This window comes from Schistocerca gregaria, chromosome 2 (assembly GCF_023897955.1).
Source record: "Schistocerca gregaria isolate iqSchGreg1 chromosome 2, iqSchGreg1.2, whole genome shotgun sequence".
NCBI lineage: Eukaryota > Metazoa > Arthropoda > Insecta > Orthoptera > Acrididae > Schistocerca > Schistocerca gregaria.
In genome coordinates, this window is record NC_064921.1 from 375,078,631 (window position 1) to 375,101,993 (window position 23,363).

The following is a 23,363-nucleotide window of genomic DNA, read 5'->3' on the forward strand; positions in this document are numbered from 1 at the left end:
GGGCATAATGGACTCCTGGATGGACACTACCAAGGATGGCAAGAGCAGCACTAGTCGATAGCTTGTAGGCTGCTCAAGGAGTCAGTACACAGAAGAAATGATTCCCCAGGGCATGAAAGGATATACTGAACTGCACGAGAGATGACAACCAGCTCTGCAGTGAATACACTACAGCCATCATGCAAGGAATGTTGTTCAAAATGGCCTCTGTGGATGTAGGTGAAGCCAACATGACCATCAGCCATCGAGCCGTTGTTGTAAACAACTTCAGAACCCCGAAACAAGTAAAGAATCAAGAGGAAGTGACAGGGGGGAGTGGCAGGAGTAACTGAGTTCTTAGGGCCATGCAAAAGGTCCAGACAAATCTGCGGCCTAGGTGTACACCATGAAGGTGTATGCAGATTGACCTGGATGGGAGGTGGTAAAGCGAAAGACTCCTGTTCAGACAGAAGGGATCCCACATGAACCGCAATCATTAGCCCTGACCCGGGACCCTAAAGTGGGAGATGAACTGCCAGGGGTGTAAAAAGGAGAACTATGAATGTGTGCAGCATAACTGGCAAGCAGTTGTGCACGTCGGATCTGCAATGGAGGGACTCCGGCCTCCACCACGACAATGGTCACTGGGCTTGTTCTAAATGCCCCCATCACAAGGCACGCTCCCATCAATAGGCGAACGCCACAGCAGTGCACTGGGTCAACTACATGCAACGCTGAGGGTGCCGCTGAGCCATAAACCAGACTCCCATAGTCAAGGCAGGATTGAACAAGGGCTTTGTAGAGCTCCAGCAGAGTAGAGCGATCTGCACCCCATCTGGTGTTGCTCAGGCAGCATAGAGCATTGAGTTGCTGCCAGCAACTCCAGTTAAGCTGACGAACATGAGGTAGCCAAGTCAATCAGGCATCAAAAACCAGTCCTAACAATCTATATGTCCCCATTACAGTGAGTGGATTGTCATTAAGGTAAAGTACTGGTTTCAGATGCATGGTACGACACCGACAGAAGCGCACGACTCAAGACTTAGCAGCCGAAAACTGGAAGCTGTGGGGGAGAGCCCCATGACTGTGCCTTGTGGATGGCTCCCGGTAGGCACCGCTCAGCAACACCAATGAACAAAAGTCGTCTGCATACAGACAGGGTGAGACTCGCGGCCCTACAGCTGCTGTTAGACTGTTAATGGCCACTAAAAATATTGATACATTCAATACAGAAACCTGTGGGACCTCACTGTCCTGGATATGGGGTGGTGGGGCTATGGGAGGCACTGATTTGGACATGGAAAGTATGGAGCAACAGTAAATTCTGGATAAAAATCTGGAGCAGGCCTCAGAGACCCCACTGTGGCAAGAATATGATGTTGCTAGGCGGTACATAACACTTTGTGTAGATAAAAAAAAATAAAGATCAAAATAAAAAAAAGAGGACAGTGACATGGTGTTGGCATCGGAACATAAGATTATCAGTGATAGAGCGACCCTGGCGGAAGCCACCCTGACATGGAGCCAGTAGGACACGTGACTTCAGGACCCAACACAACCACCGACACACCATACATTCCAGCAGCTTACAAACAACATTGGTAAGGCTGATGGGCCGATAGCTATCCACATCAAGTGGGTTTTCACTGGGTTTGAGCACAGGAATGATGGTGCTCTCCCACCATTGTGATGGAAAGACGCCATCACACCAGATCCGCTTGAGGATGACAAGGAGATGGTGCTTGTTGTCAGATGAGAGATGTTTAATCTGGATCAAATCCAGCCCAGAAGCTGTGTCGGGGCCATGTGCAAGTGCAGTGACAAGCTCCCACTCCATAAATAGGGTGTTATAGGGTTCACTGTGGTGTGTAGTCTAGAGGATTTTCCTTTACATCCATTGTTTGTGGGTGCGAAAGGCTGGGGAGTAGTTCTCCAATGCACAGGCTCGAACAAAGTGCTCAGCAATCACGTTTGCATTGGTACAAAGCACGCCATTAATGGTAACACCAGGGACACCAATTGGGGTCTGGTACCCAAAAAGACGTCTGACTTTTGTCCAGACTTGGGAAGGTGACATATGGCACCCAATGGTCGACATGTACCTCTCCCAACACTCCTGTTTCCGTCATTTTATAAGCTGGTGTACACAGGCATAGAGCCACTTAAAGGCTATCAGTTGCTCTAGGGAAGACTGTCGCTTATGTCGCTGTAGAGCTTGCCGACACTCTGTAATTGCCTCAGCAACTTCCAGTAACCACCAAGGGACTGACTTTTGCCAGGGGCATCCCAAAAGAGCAAGGGATTGTGTTTTCTGCCACAGAAAAGATTGTGGTAGTCACATGCTCAACCATTACATTGATGTTACCATGTCAGGTAAAGTCAACAGTGACATCAGAGCTGAAAGTTTCCCCAGCCGCCTTGTTCAAAGCCCATCTTTGTAGGCGTCCGTGGGCCTGATGCCGGGGCAGTGACAGGAAGATGGGGAAGTGGTCACTAATACACAGGTCGTCATGTGCTCCCCAGTGGATGGATGGGAGAAGTCCTGGGCTGCAAATTTATAAATCAATGGCCGAGTAACTGCCATGAGCCACACTCAAATGTGTGGCGGCCCCAGTATTTAAGAGGCAGAGGTCGAACTGAGACAGTAAAGTTTCAACATCTTTGCCTCAGCCAGTAAGCACGGTGTCACCCCTCAAGGGGTTATGGGCATTAAAATCTTCCACAAGTAGGATAGGTTTAGGGAGTTGATCAATCAGGGCATTCAGGGGTACTGCATTATCGGGAGGAAGATATACATTGTGGACATTTATTTCCTGCGTCATCTGTATTCTGACAGCCACAGCTTCCAGAGGGATTTGGAGGGGCACAGGTTCACTACAGACTGAGTTTAGGACATAAACGCAAAGTCCACTTGACACTCGATTATAGTCAGTATGGTCCCTGTAATATCCCTTATAGCCACGGAGGGCAGGAGTCCGCATTGCCGGGAACCATGTTTCCTGGAGGGCAATGCAGAAAGCGGGTGTAAAGCTTAACAGTTGCCATAGCTCAGCCAGGCGGTGGAAAAAACCACCGCAATTCCACTGGAGGATGACATCACCATCAGACTGGGAAAGCACGGAACATTCAATGAGGCAGTTTATGCCTCAGGGTCACCTGCTGCCACCGACATTTTTGCCTGAGCAGTCTACGAGGTGCGACAATACAGTAATGCGACTGATTTTCTTTGCAAGATGTGGCAACCCTGCAGGCTTGCATAGGCACACTATCTTTGACTTTGGTTTATAAGCTGCTTCTAGTCCAAGTGGCACATTGATGCAACTGCTCAGTCATGAGTTGTGCTGTAATAAGTTAACATGTGTGTCTCTCTCAACACGGAAATGGAACCACATAATATTGCGCAATGGTATGCCATTTCTTTTTGCATTAAATTGGATGAAAATGCAACGACAGCTTGCGGTAAGCTTCAGAAGGCTTTTGGAGAGGAGGTTATGTCAAGAGCTTAAGTTTTTCATTGGCATAAAATGTTTAGTGAAGGCAGAACAAATGTTGAAGATGAAGACTGCAGTGGAAGACCATCAACCCATCAACCTCATGGACAGATGTCAACTTGGCCAGGGTGCATGAACTCACATCAATCAAGAAATGGTTCATCTAATAATAACTGAAGATCTTGGTATGAGAAAGATTTGTGCAGAAATGGTCCCCAAAAATCTCACATCACAACAGCTAGAAAAGTGGTAGCCGATCTGTTTGAGCAAACAGAAAATCAATCCAGAATTGTTGAGCCCTGTTATCACTGGTGAATGAAAGTTGTTTTTTTCAGCATGATCCAGAGACAAAACTCCAAAGTTCACAATGGTGCTCAAAGGGATCACCTAGACCAAAAAATGCTCGTATGCCAAAGTCCAAAGTGAAATGCATGCTTGTGTGCTTCTTTGATTCCAAGGGAATTGTTTATAAAGAGTGGGTGCCTCCTGGACAAACAGTTAACCAGTATTACTACAAAAAAAAATTTAGAAAGACTTTGTAAAAGATTTCTTCATGTCCATGCCAACACTGCTGATAATTGGATTCTGCATCATGATAATGTGCCATCTTATACTGCTCTGTCAGTACAGGAATTTTTAACTTCAAAACAAATTTCAGTACTACCACAGTCACTTTATTCACCAGATATTGCTCTGTACGACTTTATTTGATTTCCAAAAGTCAAAACGGTGGTCAAGGGCACTATTTTCAAACAACAAAAGATGTCCAAAAAGCTGTGAAAAGGATCTTGAAGGATATTACAAAAGATGAGTTCCAGAAATGTTACCATCAATGGCAGAAGCACTGGGAAAAGTGTATGCAATGAGAAGGGAACTACTTTGAAAGAGACAATACTATACTTGACTAAAACAGTAAGAAAAATTTTTTTCACATCAGTCTCATTACTTTATTGTCGCACCTCGTATATCCATTGTGTGTGAGGGTCCCCACTAGCAAAAACCTGGGAAGCGAGTATCCCAAGGGACCCCTTCCTACCGAAAGGAGCTGAAAAGCCTTACACTTCTCTGGCTCAGAAATGGGGACTGAAATCCCTGTTGGTTGGGAAGGTGCTCCTGAAGTAGGTGGTGCGGCTGCAACAGGGAGGGAAGTGCCCCCTACCAAGACGGCAGATGTATTCTCCCAGTTCCGAGAGGTGACAGGAGTTCGAGGAACTGATGGGGCGAGAACTGTTCTTGTAGCAGCGGTGTATGAGGTGGTCATAGCCACAGGATGTAGGCATACAAATTTTCTCTTAGCCTCAGTGTAGGTCAGTCAGTATATTCCACGATTTTCCTCTCTTTCTGTAAAATCACACAGTATGGCGAGCAAGGTGAATGATGCGAGGGAAGTATATATGGCTTGACGTCATAGTGGTAGACAATCACCTTGAACTTCTCAGGCAGTGTGTCACCCTTGAAGGCCAAGATGAGGGCACCGGTGGCAAACTGGTTATCCCTCGGATCCCGATGGGTGTGCCGGATGAAATGAACACCTCACCTCTCCAAATTGGCAGGCAGCTCATCGTTAGACTGCAAAAGAAGATCCCTATGGAATATAATACCCTGGACTGTATTTAAACTCTTATGAGGTGTGAGGGTAACAGAAACATTCCCTGACTTGCCACAAGCGAGTAATGCCCGTGACTGGGCAGATAATCCGTTTTTATCAATACTGACCCAGAGTGCACTTTGAACAAGCTCTCCACTTCCCCAAACTTTTCCTCCAAATGCACCACAAAAAACTGAGGCTTCATGGACATGAAAGATTCCCCATCAACTCTCGTATATACGAGGTACCAGGGCGAATAAGCTTCACTGTCATCCTTAGTCTGGCGTTCCTCCCATGGTGTGGCCAGAGAGGGAACGACTTGGGGTCACCAGCAAGAGATGATGTACTACGCTTCATGGCATGCCATCCACCACCCTGATGCCACCCACTCTGATCAGGGGCCCTCCTCACATGCATCACCCAGCCACAGCAAAGGTCACCTAGCAGGATGGTCATTGCCAGAAGTCCCGATTCCCCAGGGTTAACGGGCATCTACTCCTTGGTATACATGGTGAATTAATGGCGCAGGCATTAGCAGAGTGATCCCTGTGCTGTCAGGGGGCTCCAACCAACAGGGTACATGGCGGCGCCACCACAACGGACTGGCTGCCGTGCTGGATATGAGGTACAAAGAAGTCCATCGTCATCGTTGGCACAGAAAGTGACACTGCGTAGTGAGTGGTGGAAAATGCACCCAGGAAGGTGTCCTCACTCAAGAGATGGAGAATGGGCGGGACTGCAATGCGACGGCAAGGAAATGAGCTAAAGATTTCAATGCATGATGGACATGATGCACCATATAAGGTGCCCACCCCAATTGGTTTGCTCTTTGGGAAAATTTTGAAAAATGAAGATCAAATCCTACAGGGGACCACCACATAAAGGCCAAAACGTGTGAGACTCCTTTTAGTCACCTCTTATGACAAGCAGGAAAGCCTCGGGCCTATTCTTACCCCCAGAACTGCGGCGGTTCATATTTCATGAAAAAATTTAATATGATATTTTATTTAGTTGTGACATGCAAAATTTCGGTATTTTCAACTCACCAAAATAGCCTGAAATGCAGTTAAAGATGGAACACTTCATTTTTCCTAATGTGACAAGGAAATGCAATTTTTTTTCAAAAAGGATATGATAGGGAGAATAGTTAAAGTTGGGCAGGAAGGTTCTATAGATGATGTTTTCAAAATGTTAGAGAACAACTTACCAAATTTTCTTCTTCACTGTGTTATCAAAGATAAGGAAATTCCCTAATTTGAAATGAGAAAAGCTAATTTGAAATGAGAAAAGCTAATTTGAAATGAGAAAAGCTAATTTCAAATGAGAAAAGATAATTTGAAATGATAAAAGTTTGAAATGGTTGATTTAGCATTTGTGTTTTTCAGATTGATTCCAGTAAGGATTTCACTACGGCTTGTTGAGATGAGGTGTAGAGCACACGCTGGAGTAATTAACATATCACTATTTACGCAGCAATAGCTTGCAGCATTGGCAATCTAGTTTCATACCCTATCAGCTGAAATTATCTGCAGTGAGGTAAGTTTACAGTTCATTTCGATCCTTTAAAAAAAAATTGAAAAAGAGAGTAAAAACCGATCTTAAGTGATGGAAATACTGTCTGTTGGAGTTAATCAACATTTCAAGCAACAGTAGGGAACAGTAGCACATAGTAACACAAAACAAAAAAGTTGTTTGATGATTTTGTATAACTTATCTCTCCGTATAGAACAAAATTTTGTATTTATCATTCTACATCAAATCAGCTAATTTTGTTAAAACTTTTACCATAGCTGGAGGCAAATCGCAAGTTCTGTAAAGCTCTAGCTCAACATGTGGTGTACTTTCAGTGCCAGAGCCATCAGCTCGGAGGTCACTCAGTCAATACACATGTTACTGTGAATAAATTATCACATTTGACAACATGTTATACACTGGCTATTGCAGTGAGAAATTTTCAGTTGGTATGTCTGTTCAACGTTTGATGGTAAGTTGATTTACAACATGGACTAAGTCAATGAGGTAGCACATTTTTCCACAATTTCTGTTCGAAGTGTGTGTGTGTGTGTGTGTGTGTGTGTGTGTGTGTGTGTGTGTGTGTGTGTGTGTGTTGGGTGGGGGGGGGGGGGGGGGGGGGACCACCACCACCACCATCACAAAACAATAATTTACATCACATACACCATTCCAATTTCAAGCATTGGTATCTCCAGCCTAAGATTTTTTATGTCACGGTTTTTTACTAAGGAAATTTATGAAAGACCACGTAATAAATAATTATCTATTAAGCTTGTTTAGTTTATCAGATATTTGGACCAAGGCTGGATGTCATATTTTATCATTAAATGTGACCAACGTTCACAGTGTGAAATATATCAAAAATGGTTACCTAACAATTTTTTTTGTTAACTAGTTCATTAGGAAGAAAAAAATTTTATGTCCCAGGCACTCGTTTTTGCTTGTTGGTATTTTTCATTTAAAGGATAATATTTAGCTTCAAATGTAAGCAATGTTGGGTCAGTAAATGCATTGTTTGATGTAAAAGGATGCATGAGAATTAATTTACTTTTATAATCACATAAATGGAAAACTTGGATTGGTTCATGGTAGCTTCCCTACTGTTGTTGTGGTCTTCAGTCCTGAGACTGGTTTGATGTAGCTCTCCATGCTACTCTATCCTGTGCAAGTTGCTTCATCTCCCAGTACTAACTGCAACCTACACCCTTCTGAATCTGCTTAGTGTATTCATCCCTTGGTCTCCCTCTACAATTTTTACCCTCCACGCTGCCCTCCAATGCCAAATTTTTGATCCCCTGATGCCTCAGAACATGTCCTACCAACCGGTCCCTTCCTCTTGTCAAATTGTAGCACAAACTCTTCTTCCCCCCAATTCTATTCAATACCTCCTCATTAGTTATGTGATCTACCCACCTAATTTTCAGCATTCTTCTGCAGCACCACATTTCAAAAACTTCTATTCTCTTCTTGTCCAAACTATTTATCGTCCATTTTTCACTTCCATACATGGCTACACTCCATACAAATACTTTCAAAAACCAACTTCCGGACACTTAAAGCTATACTCAATGTTAACAAATTTTTCTTCAGAAACACTTTTCTTGCCATTGCCCGTCTACATTTTATATCCTCTCTACTTTGACCATCATCAGTTATTTTACTCCCCAAATAGCAAAACTTCTTTACTACTTTAAGTGTCTCATTTCCTAATCAATTCCCTCAGCATCACCCGATTTAATTTGACTACATTCCATTATCCTCGTTTTGCTTTTGTTGATGTTCATCTTATATCCTCCTTTCAAGACACCGTCCATTCCGTTCAACTGCTCTTCCAAGTCCTTTGATGTCTCTGACAGAATTAAAATGTCATCGGCGAACCTCAAAGTTTTTATTTCGTCTCCATGGATTTTAATACCTACTCCGAATTTTTCTCTTGTTTCCTTTACTGCTTGCTCAACATACAGATTGAATAACATCGGGGAGAGGCTACAACCCTGCATCACTCCCTTCCCAACCACTGCTTCCCTTTCATGTCCCTCGACTCTTATAACTGCCATCTGGTTTCTGTACAAATTGTAAATACCCTTTCGCTCCATGTATTTTATCCCTGCCACCTGTAGAATTTGAAAGAGAGTATTCCAGTCAACATTGTCAAAAGCTTTCTCTAAGTCTGCAAATGCTAGAAATGCAGGTTTGCCTTTCAATAATCTACACTCCTGGAAATTGAAATAAGAACACCGTGAATTCATTGTCCCAGGAAGGGGAAACTTTATTGACACGTTCCTGGGGTCAGATACATCACATGATCACACTGACAGAACCACAGGCACATAGACACAGGCAACAGAGCATGCACAATGTCGGCACTCGTACAGTGTATATCCACCTTTCGCAGCAATGCAGGCTGCTATTCTCCCATGGAGACGACCGTAGAGATGCTGGATGTAGTCCTGTGGAACGGCTTGCCATGCCATTTCCACCTGGCGCCTCAGTTGGACCAGCGTTCGTGCTGGACATGCAGACCGCGTGAGACGACGCTTCATCCAGTCCCAAACATGCTCAATGGGGGACAGATCCGGAGATCTTCCTGGCCGGGGTAGTTGACTTACACCTTCTAGAGCACGTTGGGTGGCACAGGATACATGCGGACGTGCATTGTCCTGTTGGAACAGCAAGTTCCCTTGCCGGTCTAGGAATGGTAGAACTATGGGTTCGATGACGGTTTGGGTGTACCGTGCACTATTCAGTGTCCCCTCGACGATCATCAGAGGTGTAGGAGATCGCTCCCCACACCATGATGCCGGTTGTTGGCCCGGTGTGCCTCGGTCGTATGCAGTCCTGATTGTGGCGCTCACCTGCATGGCGCCAAACATGCATACGACCATCATTGGCACCAAGGCAGAAGCGACTCTCATCGCTGAAGACGACGACATCTCCATTCGTCCCTCCATTCACGCCTGTCGCGACACCACTGGAGGCGGGCTGCACGATGTTGGGGCGTGAGCGGAAGACGGCCTAACTGTGTGCGGGACCGTAGCCCAGTTTCATAGAGACTGGTTGCGAATGGTCCTCGCCGATACCCCAGGAGCAACAGTGTCCCCAATTTGCTGGGAAGTGGCGGTGCGGTCCCCTACGGCACTGCGTAGGATCCTACGGTCTTGGTGTGCATCCGTGCGTCGCTGCGGTCCAGTCCCAGATCGACGGGCACGTGCACCTTCCGCCGCCCAATGGCGACAACATCGATGCACTGTGGAGACCTCATGCCCCACGTGTTGAGCAATTCAGCGGTACGTCCACCCGGCCTCCCGCATGCCCACTATACGTCCTCGCTCAAAGTCCGTCAACTGCACATACGGTTCACGTCCACGCTGTCGCGGCATGCTACCAGTGTTGAAGACTGCCATGGAGCTCCGTATGCCACGGCAAACTGGCTGACACTGACGGCGGCGGTGCACAAATGCTGCGCAGCTAGCGCCATTCGACGGCCAACACCGCGGTTCCTGGTGTGTCCGCTGTGCCGTGCGTGTGATCATTGCTTGTACAGCCCTCTCGCAGTGTCCGGAGCAAGTATGGTGGGTCTGACATACCGGTGTCAATGTGTTCTTTTTTCCATTTCCAGGAGTGTATTTTGTAGGATAAGTCATAAGGTCAGTATTGCCTCACGTGTTCCAACATTTCTATGGAATCCAAACTGATCTTCCACGAAGTCAGCTTCTACAACTTTTTCTATTCGTCTGTAAAGAATTCGCGTTAATATTTTGCAGCCGTGACAAATTAAACTGATAGTTCGGTAATTTTCACATCTGTCAACACCTGCTTTCTTTGGGACTGAAATTATTACATTCTTCTACAAGACTGAGGGTATTTCGCCTGTCTCATACATCTTGCTCACCAGATGGTAGAGTTTTGTCAGGACTATCTCTCCCAAGGCCGTCAGTAGTTGTAATGGAATGTTGTCTACTCCCGGGGCCTTGTTTCGACTCAGGTCTTTCAGTGCTCTGTCAAACTCTTCACGCAGGATCGTATCTCCCATTTCATCTTCATCTACATCCTCTTCCATTTCCATAATATTGTCCTCAAGTACATTGCCCTTGTATAGACCGTCTATATACTCCTGCCACCTTTCTGCTTTCCCCTCTTTGCTCAGAACTGTGTTTCCATCTGAGCTCTTGATATTCATACAAGTGGCTCTCTTTTCTCCAAAGGTCTCTTTAATTTTCCTATAGGCAGTATCTATCTCGTCCCTAGTGAGATAAGCCTCTACATCCTTACATTTGTCCTCTAGCCATACCTGCTTAACCATTTTGCACTTCCTGTCTATCTCATTTTTGAGACGTTTGTATGGAGGGAGGTACACATTGCAAATGGTGAATGCCGGAATTGTTTGCACTCAAACCACTATTGCTTCCAAGTTGGTATGTAAGGGGATCCAGTCACTAATGACATCAGAGCGGACCAAAGTGCAGACCCCACCAGGTGCTACCCCAGGGGCAGCACGGTTCTAACAAAACGCCCAATAACCACGAAATGTTGAAGGATGGTCATCGTAGAAATGTGTTTTTTGATGAATGAGACGGAACGCATAACAAGAGGAGACAAGACAATGCATTTCCGGTAGGTAATGATAGATCGTTGGTGTGAGTCCAAGGTAGACATGAAGAAGCCAAGGACGAGGTCAGGTCACTTAGTAGTTGTCACTGACAAGGATGGGATGACATCCATAAACAATATGTCAGACTTGGGTTGTGAGGGGAGAGATGGCATCTACGGGGGGCCACTGGGTCTTGGGATTTATGTTTTTTCTTCTTTTTCTTCTCTTTCAGAGGTGGAGGAGGGCAGGGCACAGGGGGAGTAGATCAAGAACCGAAAGAGAGGGAGTGACTTTGGGGTGCACAGGTGGTGTGCTTTACGGCTGAGTAGTGGTAACTGTCTTCTGGCCTGAGAGACGCTGGGGAGAGGGAGCCGAAGGAGGGCACCTGATGGGAGGTCATGGGAACTGCAGGGGATGGAGAGTGGAGAGAGGTACAGGGCTGGAGTAAGGATGGGTGAGGAGGAGGAGGAGGAGGAGGAGGAAAGGAAGTAACAGATGCAAAAGTTGAAGATAGTGACACTGGATTGAATGTCTCATACTTTTGGCAAGCCTCAGTATAAGACAGGCGATCCAGGGACTTGTATTCTAGGATCTTCTTTTCTCTATAGTAAGCTGGGCAATACGGTGAGCGAGGGGCGTGGCAGTCAGCATAATTGACACACACAGGTTGTGGAATGAAGGGGCTTCCCTCATGAAGTGGATGGCCAGTCACCACACAAAGAGTGCGCCATACAATGGGAAGACATATGCCCAAAATGCAAGCACCGCATAAGTGGAGGGATGTACGGTTTCACGTCACATCTGTAGCACAAAACCTTGTCATTCTCTGGGAGGGTATCCCCCTCAAAAGCCAAAATGAAGTGGCCAGTACTAGTGAGGTTGTCTTTGCGACCCTTATGCACACATGCCGCATCACTCCAGATTAGCCCGGAGTTCCTCATCAGTTTGCAGGGTGAGGTCCCTATGAAAAATTACTCCCTGAACCATATTCAAAGATTGGTGAGGAGCAATAGACACGGGGGCATTGCCAAGATGATCAGAGGTACAAACAGCTGCAGATTGGGTGGCAGAAGAAGCTCTGATCAACAGGGAGCCCGACCAAATCTCCCTAAGAGACTCCACTTCACCAGACTGTCCTCTTATATTTTCAATGAAAAGCAATGGATTCGTGGTGGTGAATGTGTCCCCATCCATCCTAGTACAGATGAGGTAACGGGGAAAGGGTTTCATCCCAAGACGGTGAGCCTGGCCCTTCTTCCACTGAGTAGCCACGGAAGGGAAAGTTGCCATGTCATACAAAGCAGCATTCAAGGATCCTTCACCAATCAAAGAGACGGCCGTTTGACAACGGCCAGAGTTTTGCAGCCTGATACACTTCATGCACCATGCATCCGCCCTACCAGGGGCTGTCCCCATGGGCACCACGCAGCCACAGCAAGAGCTGTCTGGCACAGTGGCTGTTGTTGGGAGTTCTGATGCTCCACAAAGATAAGCAACCTCTCCTTGGCATACATGGGGAGGGAACAGCTCAGGTATCAGTAGTGAGATCCCTGTGTTGTCAGGGGGCTCAGCGATATGGCTACATAACAGGCCCATCACACGGACTGGCTACACATGCTGGTGACCTAGCAGGGTGGAAGGGGGCTACAGTGGGGAAGGGAGAGGGGAAGGAAGGGAGAAGAGGAATCCACAACATAGATGCTAGGGAGGGAGTTCTTCCCCATATGGCTCACACTAAAAACAGGAAATTGTGAAGCATCTTTTATCGCTATCATTGACCAGTCTACTTTGGAGAAAACATTTTGAATCTCCAACCTGGATAATACTTAACCTGTATTTGGAGAACTAGCAATATCACAACACATCACTTGAACAGAATGATGTGCTAAAAGACTTCACGCATCCTGAGGGTCCTGCATGTTCATTCTGTTGTTCATATAAAAGAGATTATTGCTGGATGCCAGAGCAGCACATTGTCACCAACATTTCTGCCCCAGTCACAACATTGACAGGATACCATTATAAGTTCCCTATCAAACTTTATTCAATAATGAAGAAAAATTCAAGCCCAATCAATAGTAAAGAGCAGCTCAGGCTTGGGAACCTGATTAAGAGCCCTATATGAGACTTGGAACCATGACAGAGTGTGATGTACGGAATTAAAAAAAAAAAAAGGAGGGTGGTAATTTTTTGTTTTTGTTTTGTTGAAAGGAAAGAAAGAAAAAAGGGTGAATAAAGGTGAAGGGAAGTGGTTCTATTTTTACTGGAATGAACTTATTGATGGACATCACAAAAATTTATTTTACCTATTTTTTTTATTTTTTTATTTATTTATTTATTTTTTTTTTTTTACTCATCGAAGAAGACAACACAACACATATAAAAGAAATCATCACACTAATATTATCCACAGAATGATCGTTTCACAAGACACTTTCTAGCTCGACTGACTCTTAAGACTGGACAAGACTCGACTGACTCTACTCTCTCTCTGGACCACAGCCTCTTCACGTCCCTCTGGACCAGAAATTTCAACTGTGATTAGCACGCCGATTATTTAATTAATCGTACAGCCGCTGGGCGCGCGCTTGGCGCGTCATTTAAATGGGGTTAAACGCACACCGCGAGAGGCGTGGGCTAGCGGTGTCTTACAGGTATCGCCACACGGCCCCCTCTACTGGTGCGTAAGTTTTTCAAACTTCGCGGCAGTACCAGATTTGAGTTGACGAACAAGGTTGTGCAGTGTTTGCACCAGCATTATACAACATTTTCAAACATATGACAAGTACATACATATATAAAGAATTATAGCCTAAAGTACAAAGTTTAAGTAAATATACATAAATTGTTGCACATTACAAAATAGCCACTTTGAAATTGATCAATGGATGATTCATTTTTTTTTTTTTTAGAGAGATGCCTGCACCGTTGGCAGTCCTGTTATTAAAACAATAGCTGCTACCCTGTATTCACAGTTCTTATTGTGTCGACCAGTGAGCACTATGCTTTGCCTCAGTTCAGTGTGGTGCGTCGTGCGAAGCACAGTAAAAGTCACAGCACCACAACTTTGTTTACTTTACAGTTTGCACATCAGGACAATAGGTAATGAATCTGCTTACGACAAAAGAACACAAAAGGTCATACAATTTGGTTTTAAGTTGTCGATGACAACAAAGTTCATGTCAGTATTGTTGGAATATAAACTACCGTGTCATTAAGCGCGTATTTACCTAAACATGACTGATTCAACGAGTGAATTAAACCATATACGGTACTCACATTGATTCTTGCAAAAATCTTTGACTGATTTACAGGAAGTGATTGACAATGATCATTGAATTTCTTTTTTGCTTAAACAGCAATTCGGATCAACTTTAAAGGATGAAACTGAATACAACATGAATTGGCTTAAAGTCAGTGACACTTGCGCAATGGCAAAGTTTATGATGCATACGTTACGCAAACAGATACACTATTCGTCGCACACATGTGTGAAAACACTACTGTACTGATGAAGATTTTGTAAATATGAATATAACCCAATCCTTCTATCTTGATCCTACTCCCACCTCCTTGCCCACTGCTGGACGATGGATAGTGGGGTAGTGAGGTTTTTGCACTATTCTTTTGTATATTTTGTCCATTCATAATTTGCAGCACTTAGGGTCTCTCGTCGAGTTTTGCAGAATTCTTGATGGCAGATGCCATAGATTTCAATATTCTGTAAAGAAGGAGATAGTACTCCGTTAGTGCACATGCACAGCAAGAAATAGATGGCACAACCTGAATTCCGTGTACATAAATATGTCATGTCATGTCTAATTGTAAAATTTTGTAAATGTAAACAACTAGCAATCTCAATATAAATCTGAATTTTGTAAAGTTTCACAGGACACGACTAGCAAAACATGCCTAATTGTAAGTTTTTGAAGATGTAAACAACTAGTATTCTCTATATAAATATGAATTTTGGGAGAGTTTCACAGGTCACGACTAGCAAAGTATTTCAATGGCTATGTAGCAACTTAGCTACGAAGAAGTTCATTTGTATTATGTATATTGAATTTCATGTCTATAGTAGGTAATCATTTTATGTATATGTACATGTCCATTTTTTCTATGTAATTTTGAACTTGCCTATTCAAAACTTAAATGTCCTCTTGTGAAGGCTACACACAAAACAGTCTTACTATGTGCACCTAATATAAAAGGAGAAAAGATGCAAAGCGTAATTTTGCTCAAAAGTGAAGTGTCTGTGAAAATGTGTTCTCAGAAGGAACAGGACGTCGAACCTCCCTTCTGAACAGTGTAAAAAAAAATCAAATAGTGTTGATAAAGAGAAATCAACCAGTCAAGAGTAAAAATATGATAGAAAAGTGTTTTCCGTACAAAGTGATAAGTTTAATCTCAAATTCTACGATAAAGTGCAATGATGCGTATCACAGTGATCCCTACCTTGGAAAGTGCTTGGAAGTCTGCGTTGTACGGTGTTCGGATGCGGCTACCAGTACTGTCGCGTCCGTCGTAAGGGGTGGCGCCGCCAGACGTGTCACCGCCTATTATACCTCAACAGCGGACCCGAGCGCGAGGCTGTACGCAGTGCCGCGGTGCGTGGTGGATGGACCACTTTATCAAAATTACTGCACTCGTGCACGCACAGCCACTCTTAAACACCAACAATACTGACATGAACTTTGTTGTCATCGACAACTTAAAACCAAATTGTATGACCTTTTGTGTTCTTTTGTCGTAAGCAGATTCATTACCTATTGTCCTGATGTGCAAACTGTAAAGTAAACAAAGTTGTGGTGCTGTGACTTTTACTGTGCTTCGCACGACGCACCACACTGAACTGAGGCAAAGCATAGTGCTCACTGGTCGACACAATAAGAACTGTGAATACAGGGTAGCAGCTATTGTTTTAATAACAGGACTGCCAACGGTGCAGGCATCTCTCTAAAAAAAAAATGAATCATCCATTGATCAATTTCAAAGTGGCTATTTTGTAATGTGCAACAATTTATGTATATTTACTTAAACTTTGTACTTTAGGCTATAATTCTTTATATATGTATGTACTTGTCATATGTTTGAAAATGTTGTATAATGCTGGTGCAAACACTGCACAACCTTGTTCGTCAACTCAAATCTGGTACTGCCGCGAAGTTTGAAAAACTTACGCACCAGTAGAGGGGGCCGTGTGGCGATACCTGTAAGACACCGCTAGCCCACGCCTCTCGCGGTGTGCGTTTAACCCCATTTAAATGGCGCGCCAAGCGCGCGCCCAGCGGCTGTACGATTAATTAAATAATCGGCGTGCTAATCACAGTTGAAATTTCTGGTCCAGAGGGACGTGAAGAGGCTGTGGTCCAGAGAGAGAGTAGAGTCAGTCGAGTCTTGTTCAGTCTTAAGAGTCAGTCGAGCTAGAAAGTGTCTTGTGAAACGATCATTCTGTGGATATTAGTGTGATGATTTCTTTTATATGTGTTGTGTTGTCTTCTTCGATGAGTAAAAAAAAATATAGGTAAAATAAATTTTTGTGATGTCCATCAATAAGTTCATTCCAGTAAAAATAGAACCACTTCCCTTCACCTTTATTCACCCTTTTTTCTTTCTTTCCTTTCAACAAAACAAAAAACAAAAAATTACCACCCTCCTTTTTTTTTTAATTCCGGACATCACACAGAGCAACCCAGGTCAGGATTGGGAACCTATAAGAAGAGACCCCACCTGTGGCTGTTCTTGCCAGGCTGTCAGGCATGGTCCCTTGGCAATGGTGTTACCATTTTTTTAAAAGTTGGTACTACTAAGTTAAGACTGTTCTCAGTGTGGTTTTTTTTATGACTTTTGCCTCTTTGTGAGCCAATATTGCAATTAAACTCACTGTTGTGGGGAGGGGGTGTGGCTTAAAATTGGTTGTAGGAATGGCATTCGCTTTAAAGCATTAATAGAAAACGGTATTTGTAAAAGAAGTATCAAATATACCCAACTTTCGTATTTTCATAAAAATCATCTTTTCCACTGATTTGTAGATTATTGGAAAATAGTAGGTGAATAAAAAAAATTATTCCATATCTTTGTGCTATCAATCTACTGCATTCTAAGTATCATTTTCATCACATGTTCACTCTACTAATATGCGAATGCAAAGTTTACATTGTTTTCAGGCCTGATTTTCGCGCCCAACTTTCATTCTAATTATATAGTGTTGAATGTTTTAAACAACATGGTTTTTTACCAAAATCAGAATGAAAATACCACATTTTTGACGTTTTTACAAAATATTCAATTTTGTGCTTAATTCATTCAGTACTGGAATGTGCTCCACAAATAAAACTTTGTATTTGAGAACCTTGAGTTGTTAGGTTACTGCATGCCAAGTTTGACGTTTGTCGTAGCATTAGTCCAGGAGATGCAAGAAGCCAAACTTCTAAATTTTTTTTGGTCACCTATTTTTTGGCCGGTTTTACCTACAGTTTCCTGGTTCAGTATGGTTCATAAAATTCTTTTCATTGCTATTCTTAAGAGAACGCATAAAGTTGCACAACATGGCCAAATTTGATTTCTTTACAAAAATTATTGCCCAAGATATTACAGCTCAAAGTCACCAAAAATTCACACTGGCTCTGCGCGAGTTGCAATAAGACCAGAAGTATTCAGCATAGGGTGGGTTGGGCACTGGTGGCAACTTCGAGGCAGCACATGGGACGCTTATAAATAACTCGTGTGATTGGTTCTAGAATATTCCTCAAGTGTATGGGACATGTACCAGATATTGAATGAACACAGAGGACAGCACAAATAGCCACAGGTTTATTTAATCTGTAGAAGAGTGTCACACAAGATACTGAAGGAACTAAAAGGAAGACTCTTGAGGACTGACGTAAAGTATCCTGAGAAAGTTTACTAACAAAGTTTCAAGAACCAGCTTTAAATGGTGACCCTGGGAATGTACTAAAATTCCCTAAGTATAACTCATGTAGGGATCAGTATAATATTAGAATAATGACTGCAAACACAGAGGCATTCAATCATTTTCCCCAACTCCATACATGAATGGAACAGGTAGAAATCTCAATAACTAGTGCAACTGGACACACCCTCTGCCATGCACCTCAAGATGGTTTGCAGAATATAGTTGTAGATAAAGAGGTAGAGAGATGGGACTCTCTTTCATTTCAGACCTATTGCACATAAGTGTTCATGAAGAAACATCAAAATTCTTTCATATCTGGAAGCAATGATGAAAACTTTTCCCTGCCTTTGGTCAGAGGGAAACTATAATCTGAAAGATATCTGTGCAAATTTGCTGAACAAGTAACCAGTGAAGAATGTGAAAATAATATTTAAATTCCTTAAGAGGGTAAGGAATAAATATGTACGGCCAAACACGGATGGCACTAATAAAGTCGTCATTTAACAAGACCCTGCTGCAGGTTCTTGGGAAAGGCTAGCTTTTGCTAAAATGAAACTAACTTTTTAAATTAAATTTGTTACGTGTTATCCAAAAGCTCTTCATCTATTCATAAATGTCACTACACATTGATTTTAAGATTGTTATGTACACACATAATTTCAGTCCTTCACTGTAAGTTAAATGGATGTATTACTTCCGTTAACACTAACATGTTCTAGCAGTGGATATTGCCACTCAGATGGCAATAATGTCACATGGATTTTTCCACTCTGTGCACATCCTTAGCGTTGGGTTTGGCTTCATCATTGGTATGCAAGGGACAGCATGCATACCTAATATGCTCCAAAAATATCACACATAAAAATGGAATTTTTTGGTGCTCATACATTGCTTTGAATAGTTCTTGATCTAAGGGTCATTTGTATACCCAACAGGAGGAACATACCCTACAGTGCATGGTCAAAGTATGAGTATTACATACTGCCTCCTGCTTAGGCAGACAGAACAAAACAGTTGGTTCTTTCTGCATTTGATGTGGTATACATGGGCTCAATGGGACTTATGGAGGAATCTGTAGTTCATGGGTTGTTCATTGTCACCAGCAAACCAAATTCCAGCTGCAGTCTCTAATTTTTACAATGTCCTCCTATCCCAATCTTGAATAAACTTAAAATTTTCTTCATTTCTTTATTTTTAGTTGCACTACTCGGAACAGATAAAATATGCATGTAGAATCTGGTGTGAGGCAAAAGCATAGTTTAAGTGATGTAGCACTGGGAAACCCATGTTGTACTACTGAAACATGCAATATTTTTCAGTTCAAAATCCAGTATGAGATGTAGAATTAGTTTTGCATTATTTTAATTTCACATAAGTATACTAAATTTTGCTGATAAATACATTTCTTTCATATGAGTTATGGGTTCATATTTTTTGTGCTCCAACAGGAACATTTTTCTGATGGAATTTAGTAATTCAGAAATACTCATGGAGAAACTGAACAGTTATGTATATTCAAAAATACTCAATGTTCCAGTGGCAATATGCTGCGTGATTTGGGGGAAAAAAGAGGTAATTATAAAAGTATGATAGAGTGGATCAAGTATTGCTCAGAAGAGAATACTACCATTTTGCATCATAAAAATAGAGTACATCAGCTGCATATGAACACTAGCATAATGTGGGAAGTATATGAAGTCCCTAGGGCTAAAACAATAAGAAACTGATGTGAAGCACCCAGAAGTTCAAGCTTTTCAACCAAAATTTTCTTGGGCTGTTATTTAAAACTGATGATGGTAGTACACCCTTCATACAGCCATCGACATGTGCGATCATAGGTACATATCTACATATATACTCCGCTAGCCACCAAGCGGTGTGGCGGAGTGCACAATTCGCGCCAAAGTCATATCTCCCCCCATCCCTGCTCCACTCTCGGATCGCGCAAGAGAAAAACGACGTCTGAACGCCTCAGTACGAGCTCTAAATTTTCTTATCTTTGAATGGTGATCATTGCGCGATATGAAAACTGGTGGTAATAATGTATGCTCTATATCCTTGGCGAGGATCGGATTTCGGAATTTAGTGAGCAGCCCCGTCCGTTTAGGGCGTGTCCCACTTCAGACATTCTGTGAGATCTGTAATGTTCTCATAATGGCTAAATGTACCACTCACGAAGCTTACCGCTCTTCTTTGGACCTTCTCAATCTCTTCAATCAGACCCAACTGGTAAGGGTCCCATACTGACGAACAATAGACTGGACGAACTACCGTATTATAAGCAATTTCCTTTGTTGAAGGACTGCATCGCTTGAGGATTCTAACAATAAACTGCAATCTAGAGTTTGCCTTGCCCGTTCTTGTGTATATATCATAGATTGAGTTCATATTTAACCTTGTATAGAAAAAAAGCTACTACAGAGTTTTGTATTGTATACAAAGGAAAACGAAACTAGTATTTCACTTTTTTTATAATCGAGCCATATTATGTATAATATGCAGAAAAGTACTTCCAGCACTTTCGGGACAAAAATCGATAAAGACACACGTCGAATAACGTTACAATAGCGCTGATTTTGCCACAATTCATGAAACAGAGCAAAAATGTAATGTTTGTCATCTTGTGATCCTATCTAGCGCTCAAGTATTTTACGTGCACTTTCAACTGTACCATCTTTCAGCACCCCCACTTTTTCTCAGGATGATCGGTCGGTTCTGACGGGTGACGGGACGGTACGTTACCCTAAATTGACCGAAAAAAACGCTAAATAGTCCCTTGAAATTTGATAGCGCTCTCTACTTTGGACAAACCGTCCTTGCTCACTCTTACAGTAATGCTGAGTAATTTCATTCCACATGAGTAAGCTGTTCACGTCGAAGTTTACCTACGCCGGAGTTCTGGTTACAACGTATATATCGACCTTCCCGCCAATAGACCCAGTAGACACTAGCTCTCAAACAAAAACAGTCGTCTGTAATTGAAAGAGCAATTTCACAAAGCTACACGCAATGAGTCTGTAGGAAGAAGCATCAGAATTCTCAGAGACAATTGACGATTATCAAGACTCCAATTGCAACCTGGACGTCACCGCCGGTTTACGGTTGCTGAATGGGTACAATTGTCGTTCGACCTGTCTTCTGCTAAATATGTGAAAGGCTGAACGATTCTAACTATTGAAAGGGATACATACATTTATGAGGACACATGGACCTTTTCATTTCAAACGACCCAATAAATACGCGCCGTTGTCGTTTACACGTTATCTTTAAAACTGACTGCGAGAAACAAAGCAAAATACTACATTCCGATAAATTTATGATCTTAGTTTTATAAATATTTTTATGTGAAAATAACATCAGATATACCCTACGTAAACCGAGTGCATTTGAATTCACAACACAGTTCATTCTCTCCACCTTAATTATTAAATATAATCGACCCCCTACCATGGCCGAGGACAAGCGCGGAGTCGAAATATCTGTGCCGTTATCGACATTCTAATGGCAATATCAGTACTGTTTGCCTTATTTTATTATTACATTGGTAAATTATTTGATATCAAATATATTTTCATAGCTGTCTCTTGTACTTCATATAAATACCTGAAGGTTCTCTTTGTACTAAAGAATTTCAGATATATTACAAAACTTTCAAACATGCGTGCATTATCTTCAGTGTTCTGAGCACGTGTAACACTACATTTATTTCTTTGGAGGCAAATGTGCACAGCTTGCTTCATCAGACCTGGATCATATCGGAGTCATTTGGGTTTTATTTTAATGTTAATAATTCACTTTCAATTGTACTAATGTTACGTCCGTAACAAATGGAATCATGCTGCTATGTGAATCTGCTACTTAAGATAGTAGAGTAGTACCTATAATTATTTCAGCTGTGGAAAATTTAGAAGAAAATATTTAACTGAGCTTTTAAAATAAAGTAGAAAATGTTTAATTGACGTTTTAAAATCCTTACCTTCACGTCATCAGCTTCCAGAGAGGCACGTAGAACTAGGCGTCCAATGCGCCCGAAACCGTTAATACCAACAAGAGCCGCCATATTCCTGAAATAGAAAAATATTTAATGGGGTAATGGCAAAAGAGGCAATGTAATACAGCTACTTCCTTCAGAAGTCCCTCGTGTAAACTTTTAAACTTGGGTTCTCGGTACAAGCCTAGTTTCATCACTTCAACGGAACATTTAAGAATTTATTACGGCATATGCTAAACATTACAAATAGTTGTCCTGATAGGAAAGAAATTTGTAAAACGTAAAGGAAAAACACTGAACATTATTTCGTCATTATCTGTACATAGGTACTGACAATATACACAGTGAAAACAGAATTTGACATATTACACTTCTTTATCGCAGATATTCAGATTTTGAACTGTGTTCTATGTACCTGTGCAAAATGCAAACAAGTCACGGTTTTACAAACACTGTGATAAAATAAAGAAATTTACGCGAAACTGTATGAAAAGTTCTACAGAAATGCACAATGGATCAAGAGAGACGGATAATAATGTTTCAAAACCTAAGTCAGGTGATGAATTTGGTTTACGAGTCACTTCAATGTATCACGCACCAATACTCCAATCCTGATTATCATAATTTCAAATTCATTTACATGCGAAGTAAAGGGCGAAAACGTTTCCTTGTGTTGATTTCATGTACACTGTCTGTGGTCAATGTTATTCCAAATACTCATAGATAACGAAATTCAAAAATTGACAAATAAGCTCTTACGTGAAGAGAACGAGATATTTGTTGTGAACACAGTCAAGCCAAAGGAGGGATAGATTTTGCCATCTTGGACGCGGTAACAGCCAAACTTTCACTTGCACTATAATGTACTTATTTGAAACTAATACTTACAGAGGGATGTAAGTTCCTAAGTTATTTGTATGTCAGTCAAAAAGCAAAAAATAATTTCAAAAAATTTTGAGGTATTTCCACACTCGACTGCTATTGACGGCGACAATGGGTGAACTGACGGATTCAAAGAGTTTCCTGAGCTATACAATAGTCACTTGTTTCTGAGAAACCACAAATCGATCAACACTTGAATGGCGACTTTTGTATATGCCTAATGTCTAAGTTAAAGGAATTCCAATCTTTATTTTGATCTGAATTGCTGAATAGTGTACTCACGCTAAAGGCCAAGTAAATAAACAATAGAAATTGATAGACGACAAATGTGTAAATTAGGACCGTAGTTGATAAAATGTATATGTTGCATGCATAAATATTGTGCGTCGGAGACAGCAAGAATACTTACC

General features: G+C 42.3%; 1 protein-coding gene across 1 annotated transcript in view; it reads right to left on the reverse strand.

Moving 5' to 3' along the window:
* The window catches only part of LOC126320037 (glyceraldehyde-3-phosphate dehydrogenase 2-like), a 107,728-nt gene extending 84,599 nt beyond the window's left edge, over window positions 1-23,129 (reverse strand). Inside the window, exons 1-2 of the mRNA XM_049993747.1 lie at window positions 22,960-23,129; window positions 22,057-22,144 (exon numbers count right to left, since the gene is read on the reverse strand). Of these exons, the coding sequence (XP_049849704.1) occupies window positions 22,057-22,140 (84 nt within the window). The 5' untranslated portion in view covers window positions 22,141-22,144; window positions 22,960-23,129. The remainder of the gene's footprint in view (window positions 1-22,056; window positions 22,145-22,959) is intronic.
* Window positions 23,130-23,363: the final 234 nt, after the last annotated feature.